Source organism: Branchiostoma lanceolatum, chromosome 16 (genome assembly GCF_035083965.1).
Source record: "Branchiostoma lanceolatum isolate klBraLanc5 chromosome 16, klBraLanc5.hap2, whole genome shotgun sequence".
NCBI classification, from domain to species: domain Eukaryota; kingdom Metazoa; phylum Chordata; class Leptocardii; order Amphioxiformes; family Branchiostomatidae; genus Branchiostoma; species Branchiostoma lanceolatum.
The window spans coordinates 11,661,056-11,684,322 of NC_089737.1; the positions used below are offsets into that span (position 1 = coordinate 11,661,056).

The 23,267-nt window shown below is 40.2% G+C and overlaps 1 protein-coding gene across 1 annotated transcript in view; it reads right to left on the bottom strand.

The window, feature by feature from the left end:
- Positions 1 to 1,714: 1,714 nt before the first annotated feature.
- LOC136422233 (kielin/chordin-like protein) overlaps positions 1,715 to 23,267 on the bottom strand; it is a 63,539-nt gene continuing 41,986 nt past the window's right edge. Inside the window, exons 32-70 of the mRNA XM_066409878.1 lie at positions 23,093 to 23,175; positions 22,750 to 22,846; positions 22,437 to 22,522; positions 21,734 to 21,827; positions 21,363 to 21,445; positions 20,864 to 21,043; positions 20,324 to 20,417; positions 19,815 to 19,991; positions 19,519 to 19,601; positions 19,161 to 19,254; positions 18,381 to 18,563; positions 17,872 to 17,954; positions 17,619 to 17,712; positions 17,242 to 17,324; positions 16,937 to 17,030; positions 16,537 to 16,619; positions 15,974 to 16,144; positions 15,485 to 15,575; positions 13,443 to 13,613; positions 12,931 to 13,013; positions 12,584 to 12,671; positions 12,030 to 12,206; positions 11,691 to 11,773; positions 11,418 to 11,585; positions 10,945 to 11,044; positions 10,624 to 10,656; positions 10,313 to 10,486; positions 9,674 to 9,868; positions 9,003 to 9,094; positions 8,532 to 8,634; positions 7,832 to 8,023; positions 7,218 to 7,412; positions 6,628 to 6,748; positions 6,031 to 6,145; positions 5,489 to 5,590; positions 5,103 to 5,267; positions 4,657 to 4,794; positions 4,028 to 4,181; positions 1,715 to 3,630 (exon numbers count right to left, since the gene is read on the bottom strand). Coding sequence (XP_066265975.1) covers positions 3,407 to 3,630; positions 4,028 to 4,181; positions 4,657 to 4,794; positions 5,103 to 5,267; positions 5,489 to 5,590; positions 6,031 to 6,145; positions 6,628 to 6,748; positions 7,218 to 7,412; positions 7,832 to 8,023; positions 8,532 to 8,634; positions 9,003 to 9,094; positions 9,674 to 9,868; positions 10,313 to 10,486; positions 10,624 to 10,656; positions 10,945 to 11,044; positions 11,418 to 11,585; positions 11,691 to 11,773; positions 12,030 to 12,206; positions 12,584 to 12,671; positions 12,931 to 13,013; positions 13,443 to 13,613; positions 15,485 to 15,575; positions 15,974 to 16,144; positions 16,537 to 16,619; positions 16,937 to 17,030; positions 17,242 to 17,324; positions 17,619 to 17,712; positions 17,872 to 17,954; positions 18,381 to 18,563; positions 19,161 to 19,254; positions 19,519 to 19,601; positions 19,815 to 19,991; positions 20,324 to 20,417; positions 20,864 to 21,043; positions 21,363 to 21,445; positions 21,734 to 21,827; positions 22,437 to 22,522; positions 22,750 to 22,846; positions 23,093 to 23,175 — 4,826 coding nt within the window. The 3' untranslated portion in view covers positions 1,715 to 3,406. The remainder of the gene's footprint in view (positions 3,631 to 4,027; positions 4,182 to 4,656; positions 4,795 to 5,102; positions 5,268 to 5,488; positions 5,591 to 6,030; positions 6,146 to 6,627; positions 6,749 to 7,217; positions 7,413 to 7,831; positions 8,024 to 8,531; positions 8,635 to 9,002; positions 9,095 to 9,673; positions 9,869 to 10,312; positions 10,487 to 10,623; positions 10,657 to 10,944; positions 11,045 to 11,417; positions 11,586 to 11,690; positions 11,774 to 12,029; positions 12,207 to 12,583; positions 12,672 to 12,930; positions 13,014 to 13,442; positions 13,614 to 15,484; positions 15,576 to 15,973; positions 16,145 to 16,536; positions 16,620 to 16,936; positions 17,031 to 17,241; positions 17,325 to 17,618; positions 17,713 to 17,871; positions 17,955 to 18,380; positions 18,564 to 19,160; positions 19,255 to 19,518; positions 19,602 to 19,814; positions 19,992 to 20,323; positions 20,418 to 20,863; positions 21,044 to 21,362; positions 21,446 to 21,733; positions 21,828 to 22,436; positions 22,523 to 22,749; positions 22,847 to 23,092; positions 23,176 to 23,267) is intronic.

Here is a 23,267-nt window from a genome sequence, read left to right on the forward strand (position 1 = left end):
GTGCATTCTATTGTTTACATTCTTTACTCGGTGAAATCAAGACCACTTTGCGGGAGAGCAAAACAGCCTTGTTTTTACCGGCTGCGGTCCGATGATTTCCCATAGCACATTGCCAATTGAGCGTTCCTTAGTAAATTCGTAGTCGAATTTGGAAAAAAAGCGTCATGAGCTTCACACATATATCGGTAGTCTGCCCCTATGTCTGGAACGTAGGCGAAAGGAACATCTCTGCTTTTTGCTGCTCGGCGAATAGTACTAGTATCCAAATCGACACTTTTCAGTTGCCAGGTCTGGATACGACTTGGACTGCAGGTAAGGGCATTGTAAGGACACCAAATCTAGCGAACAATCCAGAAAAGTCCAGGCCCTTCGACCTTTACTTAACAAACAGCACTTAGTAGGAAATGGCGTCTTGTCATGAAAATGCATATAAGTATAAAAGTCGGAAGTAATGTACTGGAAACTTTGGAGCTTTACATTTCACTGTCATGTCATTGTAAAGTCTCACTCAATTTTCATATTGTAGGAGACATTGCGTTTGGAGATTACGCACTAGGACCAGGCAAAGGCGTCGGCTTTGACAGCGTACAGGTTTTTACGTCACCAAGCATCAAATACTCTGGACTTAAAATTTATACTCAACCAACAAGGTAAACACATATTTACAATTCTATAGCATCACCACGCCTCGATGGGGCTGGCAGTTAGTCTAGTTATTAGTCCAAGGCCCACCACCCTGAAATGCATATCTATCCTACACAAGAGTTGATTGAATCTATTTAACTCTCACGTCACCTCAAACATGACTTCGAACAGAATCTATGTTACACATCTTTCGATTCTATGTTTACTTGTTGCTTAACGTTAACACATATGGCCTTATCAATAGAAGGCAAATGCGATTTCTTATTGGTGGACCATTCTAGCCAGTCTCCACGAAAGCTTAAAGTTATAATGTTAGCTGGTTGATATATTTGCCCAATGAACCAGATGCATCCACTGTAGTGTGTGACAGACGTATTTTGAAACGTTAACGAAATGTAATAATCAATGCCTCGTATTTAACACTGCCATTGTATCTATGTTAATTTTAAGTGTGCCGTATGCGAATGTTACAACACATCTTGATGCAATATAACGAATTACAAATGAATCCCTATTTCACTACCGCGAGGGGTTATGTGGAGTGACATAGAATTATCACATTTTACAGGTTTCACGACAATCACGACAAGAAGGAATATACAGCCCGCGTCGCATTCCAGGTGTGTGTCAGGCCGGGTTGCTACAAACTTCGAGCGGGGACTACTCGTGAGGTTAAGGAGATGAGCCGGAGGGGCGAAATATTCGACCCACTCTTCAGTAACAAAGAATTGGAATGGTTTACCAAAGAAAGGGGAGCACACGCCCTCTATGGGCTCCTTGTAAAGTTAGAAGGGTGACACTACAGATCCAGTATATATATTAGTAATGCATGCAATCCGATTGGAAAGTGGCAAAATGCTTCATTACCCCAGCAATCGACATTTCTGAAACTTACCCACATTTGCTAACCTGGTATTTTAACCCCATCCAACAGATTGGCCCCTTTGGCTTCAAAAATCCATGTAGCGATCAGTATCTCATGGGGTTCCAAAACTCAAAAGATGATCAATTTCTAATTCAACAGGCCCGAACTTGGTCCTGTCATAGATTTTACAGTTTTCACAAAATGTAAGGACATATACATTGTTTTAAGTATTTCATACTTCATTTTTGTGACAAAGATGTAAACGTTTCAAACATAATGGTAAGTGTTTTATTTGTGTAGCATAAAATCGAGAATGGTCTTTGAGCTTTGATCTATAGTGTCTCACTATCACTCATGCAGATGCTATGATGCATAGATACTAATGTTTCCAGACACAATGACTAATGACATGTATGTAAGAAATTGTTGTATTGGTGTTGCAAAAATATGAGCATAGTCTTTGGTCTGAGTATGGATGACCAAGGCATATACTTAACTTCAACATATGTAGGGAATTTTATGACTACAAAACATATCCCTGTTCTGGAACTTTGCATAGTAACACCTTATCTTACCTTATCTGGCACCATGATTGTTATTGACTTTGTAAATCTGAAGTACACATATCAAAGTTAAAGCACCAAACATTTTAAGGTTAAAGCACCAAACGAAACAAAAGGAAACTGGTACTACATGTATATCGAAAACAACATTTGGTAAGGAATGGTAAAGAGCATCTAATCACAGATTATGGCTTTCTTGAAATTAGTATGGACTTCATCTGTGATTTAAGAAGTCATCAAGAAAAGAAGGAATTCTTAACTTTGACTTCCAAAAATGGATTATGGCTTGAGATTGTGAGGTAGTAGTGACATTTGCCTTACTGAAGTTCCATATAACTCAGTTACAATTGGAAACTTAAGAGGGATTTCAATCTTAAGCTACTACCTCTTCACAAAATGTTGAGGCAGAATCAGAAAACACAATGTAGCACACAGTTATACTTAACCTTATCCCTACTCAAGTAGCCGTTTGGCATCAAATTTGTATAGGATATTGGGTTAGGCAGCAGGGAGATGGTTAACTAAATGTAGTTGTTTACATCACCACAAGCTCAGCTTGTGAAAGAACTATCCATATACTTGACCAGGCTTTGAAAACGTTTCAGACTATTCTATACCAAGGCTAGATACATCATACTTATCAAAAGTTTCTAGTTATTAGTATCAATAATATTGAAATACTGATTATCAACTGTACATAACATATCATGTTAGGCATGAATGTCGTATATTGGAATGAACTATGTACACAAGAGAGAGATGAAATACAAAATGTGCCTTATTTTGGTTACATGATTGTGCATCTCTCAAATCAATGGAATCTAAAATATATCACGATATGTTAACATTTAGGCACTATCATATCATACAATAAAGCCTACAAATGGACTCTAAGAATGGCCTTTGAAGCACTCCATCTCAGATTGTCATAATTCTTCAACACATACATTTTTCCTTTTTTTTTACATTTTTTTCACATATTGTCCAAATATTGGATGCTATCATAGACTGTATGTCCAGAGAATTTGCCCAGGGGTAGGGCTTCATTGACAAATTGCCCGTTTGCAGTAACAATTTTTCATTTTAGATTTTGAAGCACAGGCTTGGTTGGGCACATTTTCATTTTATTCTGGAGGTGCATGCTATTCAAAGATACCCTAATGGTACAGGTATCTGTAAAAAGGGTAAAAACGTACAAATACGCTCAAAATAAGCCTGGCTTATACATCTGCTTGTAGATTAGACAGGTAGACCATGGATGTGTGAAGAGAAAAAGCTGGCACATCCCTGCATATTTCACTATATCTTATGACCTAAAGAAAAATATACTCTATCACCTAAAGATATTATATAAACCAGTATCTGGACATTGTCCAGGAGTGACACATTGGTTGTCCCATAACACTTGTCCCGCGGGACACTGACAGCTGGGGATACAGGGTTTGAAACATGGCGTGGGGACGTCCCCTAATACGGTGTGCTTGTTGGCACATGTTCTCGGGCATATCGGCCCGCACTCGTCAAACATTAGTCCTCTTTCCGATGGGCAGCCAATCGCTGGAAAAAACAAGAGAAAAATGTCAAGGATGATCAACAATAAGGTTTCATATTGACATTGAGAAAGATTTACAGCATAAATTCATGCATAAAGGCCTATAAATATACACCAAAGTGGTAGCAAATGTCGCATTCAAAAATGACACATGCTAGTTCTTGCTCCTTTTTTTCTTAGACTTTTAACTTCATCACAGCACATACAGTTTCCATCAATCTTTGCCTGTTACAAACTATTTCCAGATTTGCTGAAGGTTTATGGCAGTTAGGGAACAATGGGCCATAAACTGGATAGTGAGTATGTTTGTGTGTGTGATTGAATGAATAACAAAAAGACTTCCAAAATGCCTGTAAGGGACTACAATGGAGGAAAGGGCAGCCAGTCTGCTGAGGAACTCACCACACATGGAGGGCGATCTCCAGTTCAGTACGACCCCTGCTGCTGAACATTCAGCAGCGTAAGCACTCAGGGCGTCACACAGGCACTGGTCGTTGGAACCGCACGCACACAGGTCATACACACAGGACGCAAAATACATCTCCGGGTTTATCACCTGTGGGGAGAAAATATCCAGTCATAATCAATAGTTATATAAAGTGCTGCTATACTTATATGGAAAACGAAACAATGGTTTTAACTTTATAAAATTAGGGGTAATGGTAGATCATAATTTGGTTGATGAAGCATCTTTTAACAATTCATACTGGGGGATGTTATAGTGTTGGCGCAACAGTTACGGTGTTTGGCACCTAACCCAGAGGTCCAGGGTTCGAATCCCGACATGCCACCAATGTTGTGCCCTTGGGAAAGGCACTTAATATGACTCCGCCTTGGTGTAAAAATTGGTACCTGACTTCGGTTGGAGATGTAAAAAGCAGTGGAAGAAGAGGGTATCATGTAACTACAATTTTCCAGCTGTACCTTGAACAGCTAATTCACTGTAAAAAATCTTTATCAATCCCTTCATATGTTAACAAATCATGTCAACGACATGTTGAATGTAGGATTGATAGACTTATAACACTTACCCTGTGACAAGGCAAGAATTTGTCTGACTTCAGCACAAGACATTTGGCATTGGCCTCCTTGCGTGCCCTGTATCCTGCCTTGACACAGGGGTCCAAGTCTTCTGAGTCCTCACAGGCTGGGCTACCAGGGGTGTTAACCTGAAATAGAAAACAACAAAGGCATCACAATGCGTATGCTGCTATAAAAGTTGAAAAAAAACCCCAAAAAACAACCTTCTCCTTCATGCCTAACTCTGTAACAAATAGAAACTCGGGTGCCAAACGACTACTTCTGTGTGCTAAGGTTAAAGTAATACTGAAATACTGAACATTTTATAATCATCATCTTTTTGATTTCTTATATTGGTGTTATCTTCTCATTATTGCTATTGCCATTTTTATCTACTATGACATGTACGATGTATTTTCCTCCGTTTAGTTCTTACAAATATTAAGTAAATCCCCACCTTCCAGCTGTTCCCAAATACAGAAGCTGAGTTTGTGATTTGTCCGTTCCGTAAGCGCATGTCGTCCTGAGGGAAGTTGTTGAAGTTCCCACAAAGCCCACAGGTTTTTCTCTTGTACGTCCCCGGCACACTGACTTCTAAATAGCTGTGGCCATTCCAGAGAACCTGGAATATCAAAGTTACATTTTCAAATTTGGGTTGAAAATTCGTCTCAAGATAGTTGAAAGGAAAAACACAGTTTTGGAAATAAATTCATGAGATTGTGTAGATTATCTAATAAAAGAACAGGCCACAACATTTTGACACATACATGCCCTCTCTATTCTTCCTTATGCAACCCTCGGCTATTTTGAGTACTTTGTATTTCTAAAAAGTTGTTAGTTTACCTTGAGTCCAATCTCAGTGTTAACTAAGATGGTGGTGCCGCTCTTCTCTATAAACAGCACTGGATCCCTCAGGTACGGCAGGTTCACCTCTACTCCATTCACCTGGTGGGCAAATAGAAAACAATTTTTAAACAAAACAAGACAAATGCGATGCATATGCAGGTTGGCACATTGGTTTTAGTTCAATCTGTTTGTGATGCTGCAGTGTTTTGTGTTTAATTTTAATTGCCAATATCCTTGATTTGCACAGAACAGTAGATGATTAATCCTAACAGGTGGGTACTCCATATTTCCTATTTTAGCTATTTGATCACCCTTTGTTACCAGTAGTAGAGTATTACTACTGAATATATTAAAAACTATTGAATGTAAGTATTGTTTATGATATAAAGAACATAATTGTTAATACAGAGCATTCAAATCATATTTGGTTTGACATGAAGTTATATGCAGAAGACTAGAATTGGTGTATTTAGATATAAATTGATATACACATGTATTGGCAAAGCACAGCAAGTAAAACAATAGAACTAGGTGCTCACCTTCACGACCCATTGCTGGAGAAGCTCTATCTCCACACCCTTCACGTTTATCTTTGACTCCTGAGTCCAGGACACAGCACCAAATGCACCTCTGTCATCATTCTGGACCAGCACTCTGGAACAGCAAGAACACAGCAACAGACATAGTTAGGAACAACAATTCTGTTAACAGTAAGATTTGTCACATTAGTTATTGTTCAAAGTAGAAGTTATTACCTGACACAAGATTGAGAGGGTACAGAAAAAAATAGACAGTTCCTGGCTTGAAAACAGAAGCTTTCAATTGATAACTGTTAGTACAATTCAACCAGGATTTAAAACAAACGTCTGACAAGCTGGCTTTTAACAGGTGAAAGCAATTACACATATTTCAGCACCAAGGACAGACATCTATATAAACGCGACAGACATGTATTAAACACACTTTCTTCTGCACTTCCAATGATTTCAAACCAGTATAAACTAAGAACATCAAAACCTTTCCTATCTTTAATTCTCCCTTCTGAGATAGCCTGTTGGTACCAGACTTGTATTGGTTAAGGTGTAAGGCAGCAGGGAGAAGGTTAAAGAATGAAATTGAGTCCTTGTTCCACTTACTCGAAGTCTCCTCCATCACAGTCTGCAGCCAGGGTGTACACACAGGTGCCCTGGAAGTGGATCATCTTCCCATCAAACGTGCGGTAGTGAGGGTCACCAAATGTTGTACATGTGGCTGGTCCTGGAATCAGATTGAAGGTTTGATTATGTCAAACAATGGCTAGCGCTTTCAGATGAGTGAACTATATTGTACCATAACCTTGACACCCCTATCACACAGTCAACCAGTTTCGACCATATTTGCCAGAGGATCATCCAATCTTATAATTGACAGAGGGTCACACACATTTTTTGCCTTGGGCTAACATATTTAACCGGGCTTAGTGACCTCTGAACATCGGCTGATCCCAATAAAATGATTGAGAGAATACTGGGCGTATTACTGCTAAAAATGCCATTTCAAGCTTGCAGACTCATCAACTTCTTTTTGTGCTGTGTAACAGGGATTTAAGGAAGATGCAAATGTTACACATTACTGTAACACAATCAAAATAACAATCTAGAATGCAAACACTTGCTAAAATTGAAGAAGACAATGCTACTTTTGCATCCTTTAAACATTGCAAAGTTTGCTGGAAATCTACACTCACTTGGCATACATCTTGGGCAGCACATGCCGGGTGACAGGGTGGGGGTCTCGTCAGACTCACAGTGTGTCGGTGGGCACCGCTCTGTCATACACATGACCTCCCCTCCCACACAGGAGCACATGGTGCACTCATCCAACAACCACTCCTCGCCGGGCAGCTTGGACTCACCCAGGTACATACATGGCATCGCATCATCTGGAGATATATGAAAGAACACATCAATTATGAGCTTGTAGTTAAGAGCAAGCTGCACTGTTGGTTGAATAGAGTAAGAGATAAAATTGACATCTGCACTCCTTACATTCATCGGGAGGGATAATCAGATTAAAATATGCCAAATCTTGAAAAGAACTCACAAACGGAATAAGAAGATTGATATGATAACTGTTGCACTGGAAAAAAACACATACACATGTACTCTCATACAAATTTATAGATCATTTGCAAACCATGACACTTCTTTCTCAGTCAAAGGAGACTGAAATAATAAGCCATTCAAAGCACACTACTAAATGTACATTGTCCTACACCCAAAACAACAAGCCAATAAATGCTGATCAAAACATGGCCTCTTTGGCAAAACAAAATTGAAAAGAACTAGTAGATAACTTCACCTCTGCACTCCTCACAGCATCTATCCGGAGGCTGGAAGTTCATCAGTCCGTCCATACAGGTGAGAGGGAGACACTCCTCTACCTTACAGGTCACGACCCCGCGGTTACAGGTGCACCGCACGCACGGCTCGCTGGGGTCTGTGTACGACTCTCCGTCAAGCACAATCTGGTCGGTCGGTCCGATGAAGCATCCTGGAGAGGAATGATGTTTCATATTTGATGTTAAAGTAGAAATCCTGGCAAATCTAATTTGAAATTATGTTTCATTGGAATTCCTGAGAAGGAATAGAAGTTTTCATTATCTCTGTGAAAATGGAGATATCGTTTTCAGTCTCTGTGTTACCTAATTCAGGTCTCTAGTTATCATACGTGATTGAGTATAATTCAGGAGGATATCCTTGATAAAATTAGAACTGTCTGAACAAAACCATTCACCTAAAAGGTTCCCACTGAAGGATCTGGCTTTCTATGACCGAAATATGTAAGGCAAAAAGTCAGAAAAGGTCATTCTAAGATATTTCTTTACACAGCTTCCAGAATTAGGGGCTGTTGCAACTGCCATTAAACAACCGTACAATAAAAAGAGCTATTTTTAATTTTGCAGTCTTGCTTGCATTTCAGATCTTTAGAGGATACAGACATGTTCCGAAAAACAAGCAATTGTTGGGTAGATGAGGAAATGATGACGTCAGCTACTTACTGTCACAGCCAGGACAGCACTCTCCTTGCCTGGTGTCCTGCTCCCCTAGAGGACAGTTCAGGTTGGGGCACACCTCACGCACACACACCAACGCATTAGCCTCCTGTAGGGGATCAATGTATGAAGTTAGTACAGTTTCCCATATTAGACAGTGACTGTAGATCACAGTTTGACTCTTTGATAGAGCAGCATTCTCCTATTTGGTCAGTTGGTCCTCACTCTCAGTGAGTCGAGCTTGTCTCAATCATCAAGTTTCTGAATAATCATGGAGTGAAGAAACACTGTCCCATTTCCACTAATTGAACCTGTAACCTCAAAGTGGCCTTCTGATCTTGTTACTTGGTGACCATTTAGTAAGCAATTTAATCAGTGCCTAGAAGTGGTCTCTGGCCTTCCACTGAGCAGTCTCCTTACAAAAATGAATGATCAAAAACTAAGCTATTCCTACAGTTTCCTGAACTGTTCACTTACCTCACACATACACTTGTAACAGGGGTCCTCATACAGTCTCATGTTGTTACCTACAGTGTCAGCTGTACAGTTCATCAGAGGGAGAAGACCACCTAAAAACAGATTTAGAAAACATTACATTACATCTGAACAATGTGTCCTTTGATTAATCTTCACTTACATAGAGTTGCAGTTGAACAGGATAAAAATCTGTGCAATGGATATTTCAAGGCTAATTATCATAATATACCAGAGACAAACATCTGAAGATAGATGCTACAAAAACATGCTCTAAGCATTTAGGAACATTTAAGCCCCTATCTCACTGAGCGGAAACTTGTTGGCTACTCTAAGTTGCAACCTACAGTTGCCAACTTTCAAGTCAACGCCATTTTTAGTCGCCAACAGGTTTCCGCCCAGTGAGATAGGGGCTTAAGTGAAGGCCATAAGATACATTCTTATACTAATCATGTCTATTGGCATCCTTAGGATGTAACTGGTTAAAAAGAGGTGGATTGATAACATCAAGGAGGACCTCCACCACAACCTACACGATGTAAATCCACAGGACAGAGGCACCTGGCGAGCAGCCACCAAGCTCCCCCATCAGCATGCAAGCACGTCAAACCCCCAGATGATGGGGAAAAGAAGATGATAAACCGGATAGTGAGTGAGTGAGTGAAAATCCCTACCTTCACCAAGACACACAGGGCAGCACTCCCCAGGCCTGGGGTCCCTGATGAGGGAGGGGGGGCAGGAGTCCAGGTTCTCGCAGCTGTAGCGCAGGCAGCGCATGTTGCCGTTCTCACACGTGCACTGGTCACACGGGTCGCCGTTAGGGTTGAACGTCTCCCCCTCCTGGTACGTACGGTTGTTGTACATGCAGCCTGGAGATGGAAATAAGATCTTATTACCTGAACATGGACTTTTCTTTTGAAACACAAACATTTGGTTAATACAGATGTTAAAACATGATGTCACAAATGTCATGTACTTCAATTTTGGGAGAACACGAAATGATCTTATCTTACAATGTACGTGTGGCATCTATACAATGTGCTTTAAATTAAGACTGTTTTCCTAAAGAAGAAAAGCTTGCCACAGATGGGCATTGGCAAGTAACAAATCATTGTGACAGTCTTATTTTTCTTGGGATAATTAGAGGATTACAACATACAATAAACGTCCTATTCCAAAGTGAGCTTTCTTTTTTCTTTCATGCCCGTGATTTAGGTAATGAGATTTAAGCTTTCCTCTACATGGAAAAGGGGAAGAATGTATGGCCTTAGCTTCTTTAGTGGAAGGGTTATGTTTATGAACTTTACACATACCACTGCAGACGGGGCAACACTGTCCGGGCACACTCATGGTGTTGGCGCAGGGTGTGATACAGCGGATCTCAGCACAGGTGGTGATCCCCTGTCTGCACTGACAGGACATGCAGGGGTTGACAGGGTCTACCCAGGAGTGGCCGTCCTGGAATTGCTGGCCGTCATGGAAACAGCCTGGGAGAGAGGTAGTAGGGAAGGAACAGAGACAAGAGAGTTATTCAGGAGGCTACAGAGGTCTCTAATTCTATGATAACATGCATGTCTGCACTGACAGGACATACAGGGGTTGACGGGGTCCACCTAGGAATGACCGTCCTGGAACTGCTGACCGTCATGGAAACAACCTGGGAGAGATCATTAAGGAGGTACTACTTTGAAAGGAGATATGTAAATTTCTTTACAGGTTGTGCACATTTCTGGGATGGATAGTATAACTAGATTTTCTTCTATCCTATAATACATATTACTTGAATGTATATCAAGACAAATCCCGATTAATAGATCCTCTATGTGCATTACTCCTTGTCTATCTATTTTATTCATTTATTGGCAAATGTTACATTGCACTGAGCTATATTACACATCTATCTCTTTTTGGCAGCTAGGTTGAAACAAAACAGTGCTTCTCATACCTAGACACTTCTTACAGCAGGCCCCTGGCTCCAGTACCTGTTGGTTTGGAGGACAGCTCAGGGGAGGGCAGGACTGGGAGATACACTGCACATTCCCATTCTGAAACAAAAGATAATAGATGTAGATGATAATGCAAATGATGAGGTTTAATCTGACACTGCTGAAATCTGCCCAACTGTCCAAGGCATTTTTTTTAAACATCAAGCACACATCTTGAAACAGCTCAGGGACATACGTGTTCATTTCATATCATAAAGAACTCTGACCCTGAGTGAATCCTGCATAATTGCAAATATGGGAACACGTTCTCTCAATTTTCTGGTATGCATGAACAAGCATGGTGCCACTTGTAGGCCTGGTAGGAGTTGAAGGCCTTGCCGTTGTTGTACACTTGGTATACATGCTAGAAATGAAATGATTTCAACTTCTTGATCATTTTACAAGAAAATTATGATGCAGGGGTAATTCTTACCGCACAGCTGCACTCCCTGCAGGCGTCAGGGTTGAAGGCCTGGCCGTTGTTGTACACTTGACCTTCAAACGAGCACTGCTGGCAGGAGGGGCAGCACTGACCGGGGATGGAGACAGGGTTGGAGCACGACGCACACTGGGCAGGGCGACTGCACATCACTGTGGTGCCCTGCAAGGAAGAAAACATTAAAAAAACATTTGTTTAAATCAGGGCTGTCTTCGGGACCTGTTTCTTCAACCTTATACAGCACATACATGTAGTCTGAACACTTACCACACATCTGCATTCCTCACATGGGTCCAGCGGGTTGACGAAAGTCTGTCCATCATAGTATCTCCGTCCACTGTGCACACACTCTGTAGCAAATAAGAATCATAATGAGTGTGTGAAAACATTATTGCTTCTGAATCAGTACTCTATTTCTTAGAGTAAATTGAATTTCTGAGCAGTTGTCAGCAGAATTGTTTTGGGAGTGACTATGCCGAAAACAACTTCGACAACTCTAAATCTGCAGTGAGCAACAGCCTTCTACAGCAAAAGATTGTATCACACACCTATGCTAAATACAAATGGGTCAAGTTTCTATTCTGTCACTGTAGGAAGTATGAATACCTTGGCATTCGGGGCAGCACTGCCCAGACTGTGTTACCGGGTTGGGACAGGCAGCCCGTGGACAGATGGTTCTCCCACAGTTCACAGTCCCCTCGCTACAGATGCACTCCTCACACGGGTCTCCCACAGGGCTGAAGGTCTCACCATTCCTGTAGTTTGTCTGTTCATAACGGCAGCCTAGAATCACAGCAAAAATAATACATATTCATGTTCATTGCAAATCTTCAATAAGAAACATACAAAACCTTTAGATGATGGGAGACTCATGATCAGTTAAATGCAGTTGAAGTCCCTGTCACAAAGCAGGAAAACGAATTGTCTAATGTGTCTGCGAGCTCTAAATGACACTTTCGGCAATAATAACGCCCAGTATTTTCTTGATCATTGTGCTATCTTTAGGGATCTGTTGATGTTCTCAGGTCTATGTGATAGATTTTTAGGCAAAGAAATTGACTTTTGGAAAATTCAGAGATTTGAGGACTTTCTGGTGATAACAAATATATCCAAAGCATGTTGACTGCTTGACAGAGGTATAAGAGTACTGTTGTACTTACCTTCACACCTGGGGCAGCAGCCATCGATGCCCTCAGGATGATCACACTGCTTCACACACTGCTTCCTGTTGCAGCTCACCTGACCATTCTGAGATGCACATGTAAATATTTTAACAAATGTATTACATCTTATTAGAAGTGTTATACATTTTCAATTCAACCAAATTAACCTCATTTTCTATCCTTTTTTTCAGAATTTGTACTGTCTCTCCATTTGATATCGAACTTCGATAACACTACACAAACTCAAGACATGCATGTATCAAAGCAGTAACACAATAGCAATGTGACTGGTTTTATGCTTTAATATCTATACGTAACAATGTTCAACTTCGGTTAACACTCACCAGACAGTTGCAGGTGTTGCACTCATTGTTGGGATCTTCAAAGCTGGCTCCGTTGCCATAGTTCTTCCCACTGTACTTACATCCTGACAGGTAGGGAGACAGAAAGAAATGTGATTCCTTAGACAACAAACCCTTACAACAAATATCCTTTACTGTGAGTGTGACACACAATATCAAGACGTAAAGAGTGTACTCTATCAGAGGCTATCAACCATCCCTCAACCAAGACGGGGGCTGTAACAAACTGCCTAGCACCTTTGACCTGTTGCTGACTTCAGACTTAAGTTTAGGTCACATAACATACTTAGGCTTTGGGACATTGCGACTCATCTTGATCATGAAAAAGACCAGAGGACTCATTGAAAGCTAGTTGGTAAGCACTTTACTTTGTATATGGAAATAGTGTTTAAAATCTTAACGATATTTGTATAGCCTGTATAACCACCCTTTGGAATAACATACCAGCTTTACACAAACAAATTAGACAAGCAAACTCAGTCTGTTGTTTTTACCGTCACATTCCGGACAGCACTGTCCGTCCATGGGGTTAGGGCAGGCGGCGGGGCGACATATGGTTTTCTGACAGTTGACCGTCCCGCTGGCACATCGACAGGTCTGGCACGGGTCCCGGGGGTGCTTAAAGGACGCTCCACTCAGATACGTCACACCTTGGTACTGGCAGCCTGGAAGTATGCAATAAGCAAATGTTTTCTATGTGAACTGGCTGACATGAGGCAAGAAACTTATTTCTAAATGTTCAATCCATACAATCCATATATAAGTTGCTTCTCCACACGCACGCAGAAAAACGGACACTGTGATTCAACAATAGTAACAACACTGTTCATTTTCCTTGTAACTGAGATTAAGTTTAATTCTAATTTGAACAGTTCCCTATTGGCACTTGATTAAAGTTGGGTCAGGGCTGGGGTTAAAAATCCAAGTACTATTACTTTGTACATGTGTAAACTTTAAGTGAAACTTTGGCGAAACTATTGAGGCCAAAGACATCCTTAAACTTTTAATGTTGTTGTCTTCACAATTCAAGCAGTCTAAGTACAATACCAAACAAGAGCTCGTAGACCTCATTTCTCCATGAACTATTCTGTTTATGCAAATGACTTAGACATTTACATAATATATGCTTGGTCATAAACACCTTTAACAAACTTACACATGTCGCAATATTGACAGTCCTATTATTTACCGCTTAGATGAATCATGGTGCTTTTGCATTAATTATGCAAATTATGAATTTATTAGCATAATTGGTATCTGTTGATGCTCCATTTGCCATAAACTACACATGTTACATGTATTTGAGTCTTATGATTGAAAACACTGCAAATATAGATTTTCCTCATTAGTTATGCCAATCAAGTCCAAATTAGTATAATTTGCATTTCATTATGTACATCTGTGTCCAAGCTACCTACATACCAAATATCATGGAATTCCAACGTTCCTCTGTTCAGTTATTCTCTTTAGAAGATTTTCACAATAACGCCCCTGCAGTTCCAGAACAAGCTGCCAAAGGGCCCAAACCTACACCACTTCAAAAAAATCAAGACAAAAGATAGAAAAAAAATCAAGTTCTGCTGCAGTACCAACGTCACTTGGGGCGCCCAAAATCGACTTTGAATTTTGGCTTCACAACACCCGCCCACATTTCAAATATCATCGTAATCAATCATATCAAGAGGTTCTTGAGTTATGCTGCTTACTCGGGAAACACACACAGACACACCCAAAACTATATCTCCAAAAGTTTACAAAAGTTTACAAATGTTTACAAAAGTTTACAAATGTTTACAAACGTTTACAAATGTTTACAAAAGTTTACAAAAAGTTTACAAAAGTTTACAAATGTTTACAGAAGTTTACAAATGTTTACAAAAGTTTACAAAAGTTTACAAATGTTTACAAAAGTTTATAAAAGTTTACAAATGTTTAAAAACATTTACAAAAATTTACAAAAGTTTAAAAAAAGTTTACAAAAGTTTACAAATGTTTACAAAAGTTTAAAACAATTAGCATAATTTGCACTTCATTGTGTATATCTCTATCTAAGCTACCAGCATACTAAATATCATGGAAATCTGTTGTTCCTTTGTTCAGTTATTCTCCTTAGAAGATTTTCACAAAAACGCCCCTGCAGTTCCAGAGGAAGCTGCTAGGGGCCCAAACCTACACCACTTCTATATTACATCACAACCTATCTGCCACCCAAAAATTAAGACTACAGCACGTCCAGGTCAAAAGATACAAAAATTGCAGTTCTACTGCAGTACCAAGGCCAGGGGGGCCAAAATCGACCTTGAATTCGGCTTCACAACACCCGCCCACATACCAAATATCATTGTAATCCATTCAGAGGCTCTTGAGTTATGCTGACTGGATTGATGCGGAAACACAAACAGTCAAACAAACAGACAGATAGACAAACAGACACACTCAAAACTATATCTCCATTTTTCATGGAGATAATAAATGAGTGAGTGACGTACACATAATGTACAGTTTGAATGGATAATATTCAATGTTCTTCCCTTACCGTTACACTCCATACAGCCACACAGCCCCTCCTCAGGATGGGTGCAGGTGGGAGGGGGGCACATCCTGTCCATGCACACCACGTTACCGGCCTGCAAGAAACAAATGAAGTCATTATCAGCATCACTTGACAAAGTCTTGTTACTCTTGTTACTCCTGACACAAAAAGGTCGTTTATGGGTGAAAAATATGACTCAAGACAAAAGCTTACAGCTAATATTCTGGAAAATAAAGTGAATGTCAGTCAAACATAAAATCATGATCTGTTGTTTACATATGTTCAGTATTTTAAAATGTGTGACACAATGTTTGCTGAACACATCTGGCATGTAAAAGAACCCATCACACTTATCAAAAAGAGTAGGGGTCCTCCCTGGTGTGAGTGGATCAAATAAATCTGTCCAGATATGCAGCATGTACTCTTCAGAACAAACCTGGTGTGTATGCTGGATATACAATTCAAACAAAAATACAAACAAAAGATACTTACTGTACATGTACACTGCTGACATGGGTTCCTCGGGTCGGGGAATGTCTCCCTGTTGCTGTACTGCTGTCCCTGGTACTGACAGTCCCCGCACTTGGGACAGCACTCCCCCTGGGAAGGGTGGGTACAGCCCGGGTTGGGACAGTACCTCTGCTGGCAGTTCACATTGCCAGCCTGCAAGTTGAAGAAAGAAAACATATCATTAATTAGTTTGAAAACTGGTACAATTACATCTACAAGTTAGAAGAATAGATTGATTTTTTTATTCTTTATTGATGGAATAGATATTGGGATATCCTTACACCGTTACAGCTTCTACAACTAGGAAACACGACGTTTCTTTTTATACAACCAATATGTAGACTTAGCCATCTCAAGGTAGCTATAGATTTCTATCGGTGTAGATCCCTTAGAGAATAGAATTCTGATATCTAACCTAGCCATCCCTTTAGCAGGATTGCTAAGCACCATGGCTGCATGCCTCCTTTGGCAACTATCTTGATATTCAATTTACTCAGGCAAGCTATTGAATGGTATCAATTCATTAAGGTCAAAGATATACTTACACTGCACATGCAGTCCCTGCAGGGATCAGATGGGTCAGGAAACTCCTGTCTGTTGGCATAACGCACTCCTCCATACATACAGGCTGGGCAGTGGTAGGGAAGAAAAATACATATATCGGATGCCTTTAGATATGAGCATCACAAAGAACTCTAAGACTAGTAGACATATAGAACTGTACTTACTACTTTACATACAACATGTAGCATAATACACCATCTGTACTTTGACCTTGTACAAAATAGATATACATTGTACATTCAAACTACACAAGGAACGGTAACTTTGGGCTCTTGCATAACAGGGTGCACCCTGTCCTTTTTAGAGAGGTGCCATGGGTTTTATTGTATGGTGCTTACAATGTCTTCTTCAAAAGAATGTATGCTGTATGTTGCTCCTTACCTTCACAAGATGGGCAGCCACAGTTCCCTTCTGAGGCAGGGTGAGTGCAGAATGATGGAGGACAGGTCTTCTTCACACATCTCACATCTCCACTCTGAACATAGAAAATACAAAATAAATCTCACTCACAAGAATACAGTGAAAGGTTTACATGTAAGAATATGTGATAGGTTTTCATTACAATATAGATGAAGTGAAAGTACATTTTGAGAGTATATTCCTATAGAAAAAAAGTACCATGTTATGGATTGCCACAAAAGTAAAATTTAAAACAGTGCTTGATACCTATTAGACAAATTACTCACCACACATGTGCACTCCCTACATGAATCCCTGGTGTCAGGAAAGGTCTGTCCACTGGTGTAGAGACGATTGTCATACTCACAACCTGGAAACAGAACAAGCTGGATTCAGTTTCATACAGTTAGCTTCCAATTCAGTTCAGTTACATGGTATGCTAATTGGTTAGTCAACAGGATAACTGAAAAACGACAACTTATAACTTTTTTGGAAGGTCGATATTGGCCTCAAGAACAAACTATCAACATTTGGAAACACATTGTATCTCTAGTATCCAGATTTCTTTTCAAGCATTCATTTTCTTGTCAAGGTGCAAGGTACAGATTAACTGCTTTACATCTTCTCATCCAAGTTTCAGGCAGAACAATGAAGGTTACTGTACCTCTGCATACAGGACAGCACTGGTCGTCACTTTTCTCTGGATAGGGACAGCTGGAGGGAGGGCAGGCCACAGGGGCACACTGGACATAACCATTCTGTGGGAAACAGCAAGACAAATAAAACAGAATACCAAGCTTGAAATAGATATCTTCTGTCAAACTGACAGCTATTTCCCCTCTTCCCAAATGTCAACAAAACCTTCCAATCAAAGTGTCAACCAGGAAAATGCACATGTGACCTTTGTCTCCACCCACCTGACAGATACAGTTGCTGCACTTGTCCTCAGGGTCAGTGAACTCCTGGCCATTAGTGTACCCACGGCCACTGTAGAAACATCCTGGCAAACGACAACAAAGGCATAGCTCATTGTGGGAGGTATCGTTCCCTACAACACCAAGAAAATTTTCAGGTTGTTAAATGACTGAATAACAAAATTCTTAATTCACAACCAAACAGTTATGACCGCCAAAATTTTAGCTGTAGATGCACCATTTGGATTAAGGAGGATGTATGGAACAGAAAATCCATGCAACTCATAAACTGTGATGAGGGGAGATATAAACTCAGTCACGTTAAGAACCATATTCTTAATGCTCCAGCAGTGACACCTATCTGCAGTGATAAGTAGAACTAGTCATTATTGCAGTGAGAAAGGTAACAGACGGTCAGTGAAATGTTGGCTGTTGTAACTCTTTGGTTGTGAATAAAGAACTTTCAAATTGGTATTAAGTATTTGATATCTGGGGAAGCTCATTGATAATACCATTGCAGCTCTGACAGCACTCTCCCCTAACAGGGTAGGGACATGTGACGGAGGCACAGGGCATGCGGTTACAGGCGACCTGACCTCGTCGGCACACACAGTCCTGACACGAGTCGGCGGGGTTCGTAAAACGTTCCCCGTCTTCAAATGTGTCCCCTCCATAGGTGCAGGGCTGCCTTATGTCTGTTAAGGGCAGAGGAGGACATCTCAAAATAATATCTTACATGTAAGTGTACAATAGCAACAGAGAATGCATTTTTAGTTACACACATTCTGTACGAATGATTATATCCAGGAAAAAATAGTAATATCCTTGGTTCTGAATATCACAGTGTATATAGGTCTTTAGCCATCCATTCATTGGAAATGTCTGCCCTGATTTAAAACTTTCAATTCATTGATAACGAAAAAAGAAAATTTCCGGGAAAAATATGGTCATGTCCTTGGAACTGAAATCGGTGTTATAAATGTCTCTAGCCATCCGTTCATTGGAAAACTATGGTTATGTCATTGGTGCTAAAAACCAGACAGTGTTTTACTGGTCTCTATCCATTCAATCATTGGGAATGTGTAGAAAAGATATGGTCATGTTCTTGGTGCGGAATACGAGATAAGCATGTTATACAGGCCTTCAGTCACCCAACAGTTGGGAATGTGTAGAAAAAATATGGTCATGTCCCTGGTCCTGAACACCATGGTGTTATACAGGTCTTCAGCCATCCATTCACTGGGTATGTGAGGATTGGTGTATAATCTTACACCATAGAATGGTTTACTGACCTGGACATTCAGGACAGCACTTCCCTGGAACTCTGACAGGATTGGGACACTCCAGGGGAGGGCAGGGCCGCCGGATACACATCACATTCCCGTTCTGATGGAAAAAAAAACATCATTGTAGCAATGCTATACACTGTACTGATAATGGTATAATTCAGAAATGTTATCTATTAACAGGGGTTAGGACTCCTACCAGATCTCTAAGTCACATATATATGAAAGTACTTCAAGTTGCAAGTAAACTATCCCTTTATTAACTAACATTCTACAGATGTCATACAGAAATAAATCTGTACATGAACACTGGTATCTTCAAGTGAAAATGTTATGAAAGAGATAGAGAAATGGACCAACTCACTCTGCATGAACAGACTCTACACCTGTCTGTAGGGTGAGCAAACTCTGCACCATTCCTGTACTGCTGCCCCTGGTAGGTACAGCCTGGTGGGAAAAAAACAATTCAAGAAAAGAACATCTGCAAACATATAACTTGACACAAGGAACAAACTTCATTTTACTAGATAAAGATTTTACAGAACTGTGTTTTATTATTAAGATTGCAAATTGAACATGTATACAAAGAGTCACAATGAACTTACAGGCACACAGTGGTACATTTGTACATACATGTACCACACCCACACATGTACTCACCAGTACAGGTACCACAGCACCTCTCTACAGCAGGCTGTCTGCATGGCACAGACGGACAGGGCTGGGGCTGGCAGGTGACTTCCCCATTGTTACAGGCACACAGTGTACAGGGCTGGCTAGGGTGGTTGAACTGCTGTCCATGGTTGTAGTTCTGGTTCTCAAACAGACATGGCTCCTCTGGAAAAAATCACAAAAACATTGTTGTTATCAGACTTAAGCTGTCTGCAACTTTTAAAGATTATTGCAAACAACAACAAAACTACAACACTATCATTGTTTTTATTTCTTCCTGTGTATTTGAAACGAGCACATGGCCCATATATAGCAATACAGAAATACATAAAACTCCTCAACAAATCTACATATACTCAATAGTTGGTTCAGCCAATTTGCCCTGACCTTGGTGCTGAATCTTGTATTGCCACTATTTCAAAGACTGTTATGATTTCAAAAGAAGAAGACACTGAACTGCAGAAAAACTGCATAAAGAATGATTTGCATGGTCTCACCAGGGCACTCTGGGCAGCACTGCCCATCTTTCCTGACTGGGTTGAAGCAGTTGGGAGGCTGGCAGTAGGTTGTGTCACATCGTACATTACCACTCTGAAGGAAGGGGAAAAGATTTGAATAGCATATTCATCATCATCATCATCATCATCATCATCATCATCATCATCATCATCATCATCATCATCATCATCATCATCATCATCATCATCATTCTTCCGGATTTACTCCAGTGAGGTACAACCAATAAAGTTTTTCCAGTACAATCTGTCCTTCATTGCGGACATCAATGCAGAACCTGCGAATCCAGTGTCTCTTTCAATCAATGTCAATAAGTGTGAGGTCTTCCAACTATGGCTACCCCCCCCCCCCAAAAAAAAAACTTCACTTGCTTAAGACTTATAATGATTGCAACATACAATATATTTTTTTCTCTGATTGTGACTATCCTTTCTTTCCGCTTTCATTTGCATTACTGATGATGCTGGAACAGATATTTGCACTTTTAAGTTTGGCGATAAAGTGAGAATTATGTTCATTACCTCACAGTAACATGTCTGGCAGGGGTTGGAAGGGTTTTTGAACCTCTGGCCGTTTGTGATCCTCCTCTGGTTAAACAGACAGTCTCCACAGACTGGACAACACTGTCCCGCCTCTGTCACAGGGTGGGTGCACTGGACTATGTCGTTACAGGATCGCTTCTGGCACTGTGCTCGACCACCCTAGGGACGAAACAACAACTATGAATTATACTAAGTCTATGTACACTGAGAATAACTGCCTCTTAGGTGTAATATGCTTAATATCCTTGGCATTAGAAAAATTGACTTAGCTAAATTGTATCTTATTGGAGGAACATTATATTTTTCCAATCTGCTTTAGATATGCTCAGTTTTGCTATTTCTTCAGTTCTAGCACTTTTTTGTAAATATTTCATTGCTCAAGAAATATGAATATATCATTTCATACATCTATTTCTATTCTGGCTTAAATGTCTGAATACATAAAAATAGTTAATCTGTTACGAAGATCACAACTTACCGTACAAACACAGTCTGAACACTGATCATTGGGTGAAGGGAAGGCCTGGCCCTCTGCATACTCACGGCCATTCACAAAACAAGCTGAAACAACAATAACATCCATTCCATTTACAATTTCCATCAATCCAACTACTCTTCACACATGCAGATAACCTTTGTTTTAAGAATTGATCCAGTCTCCCTTTCTCCTTGTAATTTTGAAACAGAATGGCCTTATGGCTATTCCTCTTCTCTCCCCTGGAAACTGGTTTAGGTCTCGCAATATCTGCCCCAATTTACGTCACTTTTTTCTAAAGATTTAGAGAACTTGATAATAAAATTACTACATTGTACACTGTTTACTAGAATACAGACTGAGGTGTTTCATACCTTGACAGGATGGGCAGCACTCGTCAGGTTTAGTGGTAGGGTTGGCACAGTTAACAGGAGGGCAATCAATCACACCACAGCGCACATTGCCGTTCTGTGAGATAAAGTGCAGTTGTTCTCATATGATCATACAACCATATGCTGCTTTACCCTGATACAGGTTGCATATCCAGATTTACACACGGATTATGTTAATTTTCAACATAAACATACTTTGTTGACACAAGCTCATGATCAAAATATTTCACTGTTTTGCTTATGTTGCTCTCAAAATATTTGACTTGTACAAAACTTATACAGAAGTGCTAACATGAACTATTTTACCGAAAGGCAGTATATTCAAGATTGCTTATCAAGGCTATACTTCATACTTTGATGAAGGTTAGACATCCAGGTAGTAAGATTCGCCCAAAATAGTTACTCAAGCAACTGGATAAAATTTCGAAACAGTCAGTGACTAAAGAAGGATCTGGTAGAACTAGGTTTTATACCAAAACTCTTTGTCTTTACCTCACTAACATATCTATTCAGAGTTTTGATATAAAACCTAGTTCTACCAGATCCTTCTTTAGTCACTGACGAAAGATAGCGGATGCTGTCTGAAATGTCTGACTGTTTTTTTCGAAATTTTATCCAGTTGCTTGAGTAACTATTTTTGGCGTATACTTAATACTGTTGAAAGAACAGTAGAAAGAACATGTACCAGACAGCTGCACTCTGTACAGACATCAGCACCAGGCGGCCTGAACCTGGCACCGTTTCTGTAGTTCCTTCTCTCATACTCACAGACTGTGGAAGGAAGGGTGATACAAAACTTTAAGCAAAAACAGCACATTGAAAACACAAAGTTAACTTAACCTTCAACCTGCTAAGATAACTGTTTGTCACAAAATTTGTAGTGGCTATGGGCAAGGTGGGAGAGGTTAAAATACATCTTGAATCAAGACCCAAATAAGCATAAAAGTGTGATTGATAAACTAAAGATTGGTTGAACAAAGAAGAGAAAAGGAACCTACTGTCACAGACAGGGCAGCAGACTTCAGGTAGTCTGCCAGGACTGGTACACTGGGGGCGACACTCCAGGTCCAGCCTATCACAATCCAGCTCTCCTCGCTAAACAAACAACACAAATCCTGAACAGATACTACTATAAAACCTTCCTTTAGGGCAATCACGCCTAAGGGTACTGCTCTCCAGCTATAACGTATTTGCATGATAACTTTTTAAGACACAATTCAAACACTGTGTTGAGAATCAAAACAAAGAACAAATCTGAAACAAAGATTGTGTATGTGATAATAAAGCTTTTAACTTGATGGAAAACTCTTCTGATTATCCTTTAATCCTAACATCACTCACCCTACATGTGCATCTTAGACAGGGGTTACGAGGAGCGATGAAGGTTTCTTCAGAGGGATAAGTCTGTCCATCGTATGTACATTCTGCATAGAAAGAAGAAATCGGTTGATGTTAAAACCCTAGGCAAATTAGATCATGACAATGTCATTCTTCATCCAAAGACAAGTAATGCAAT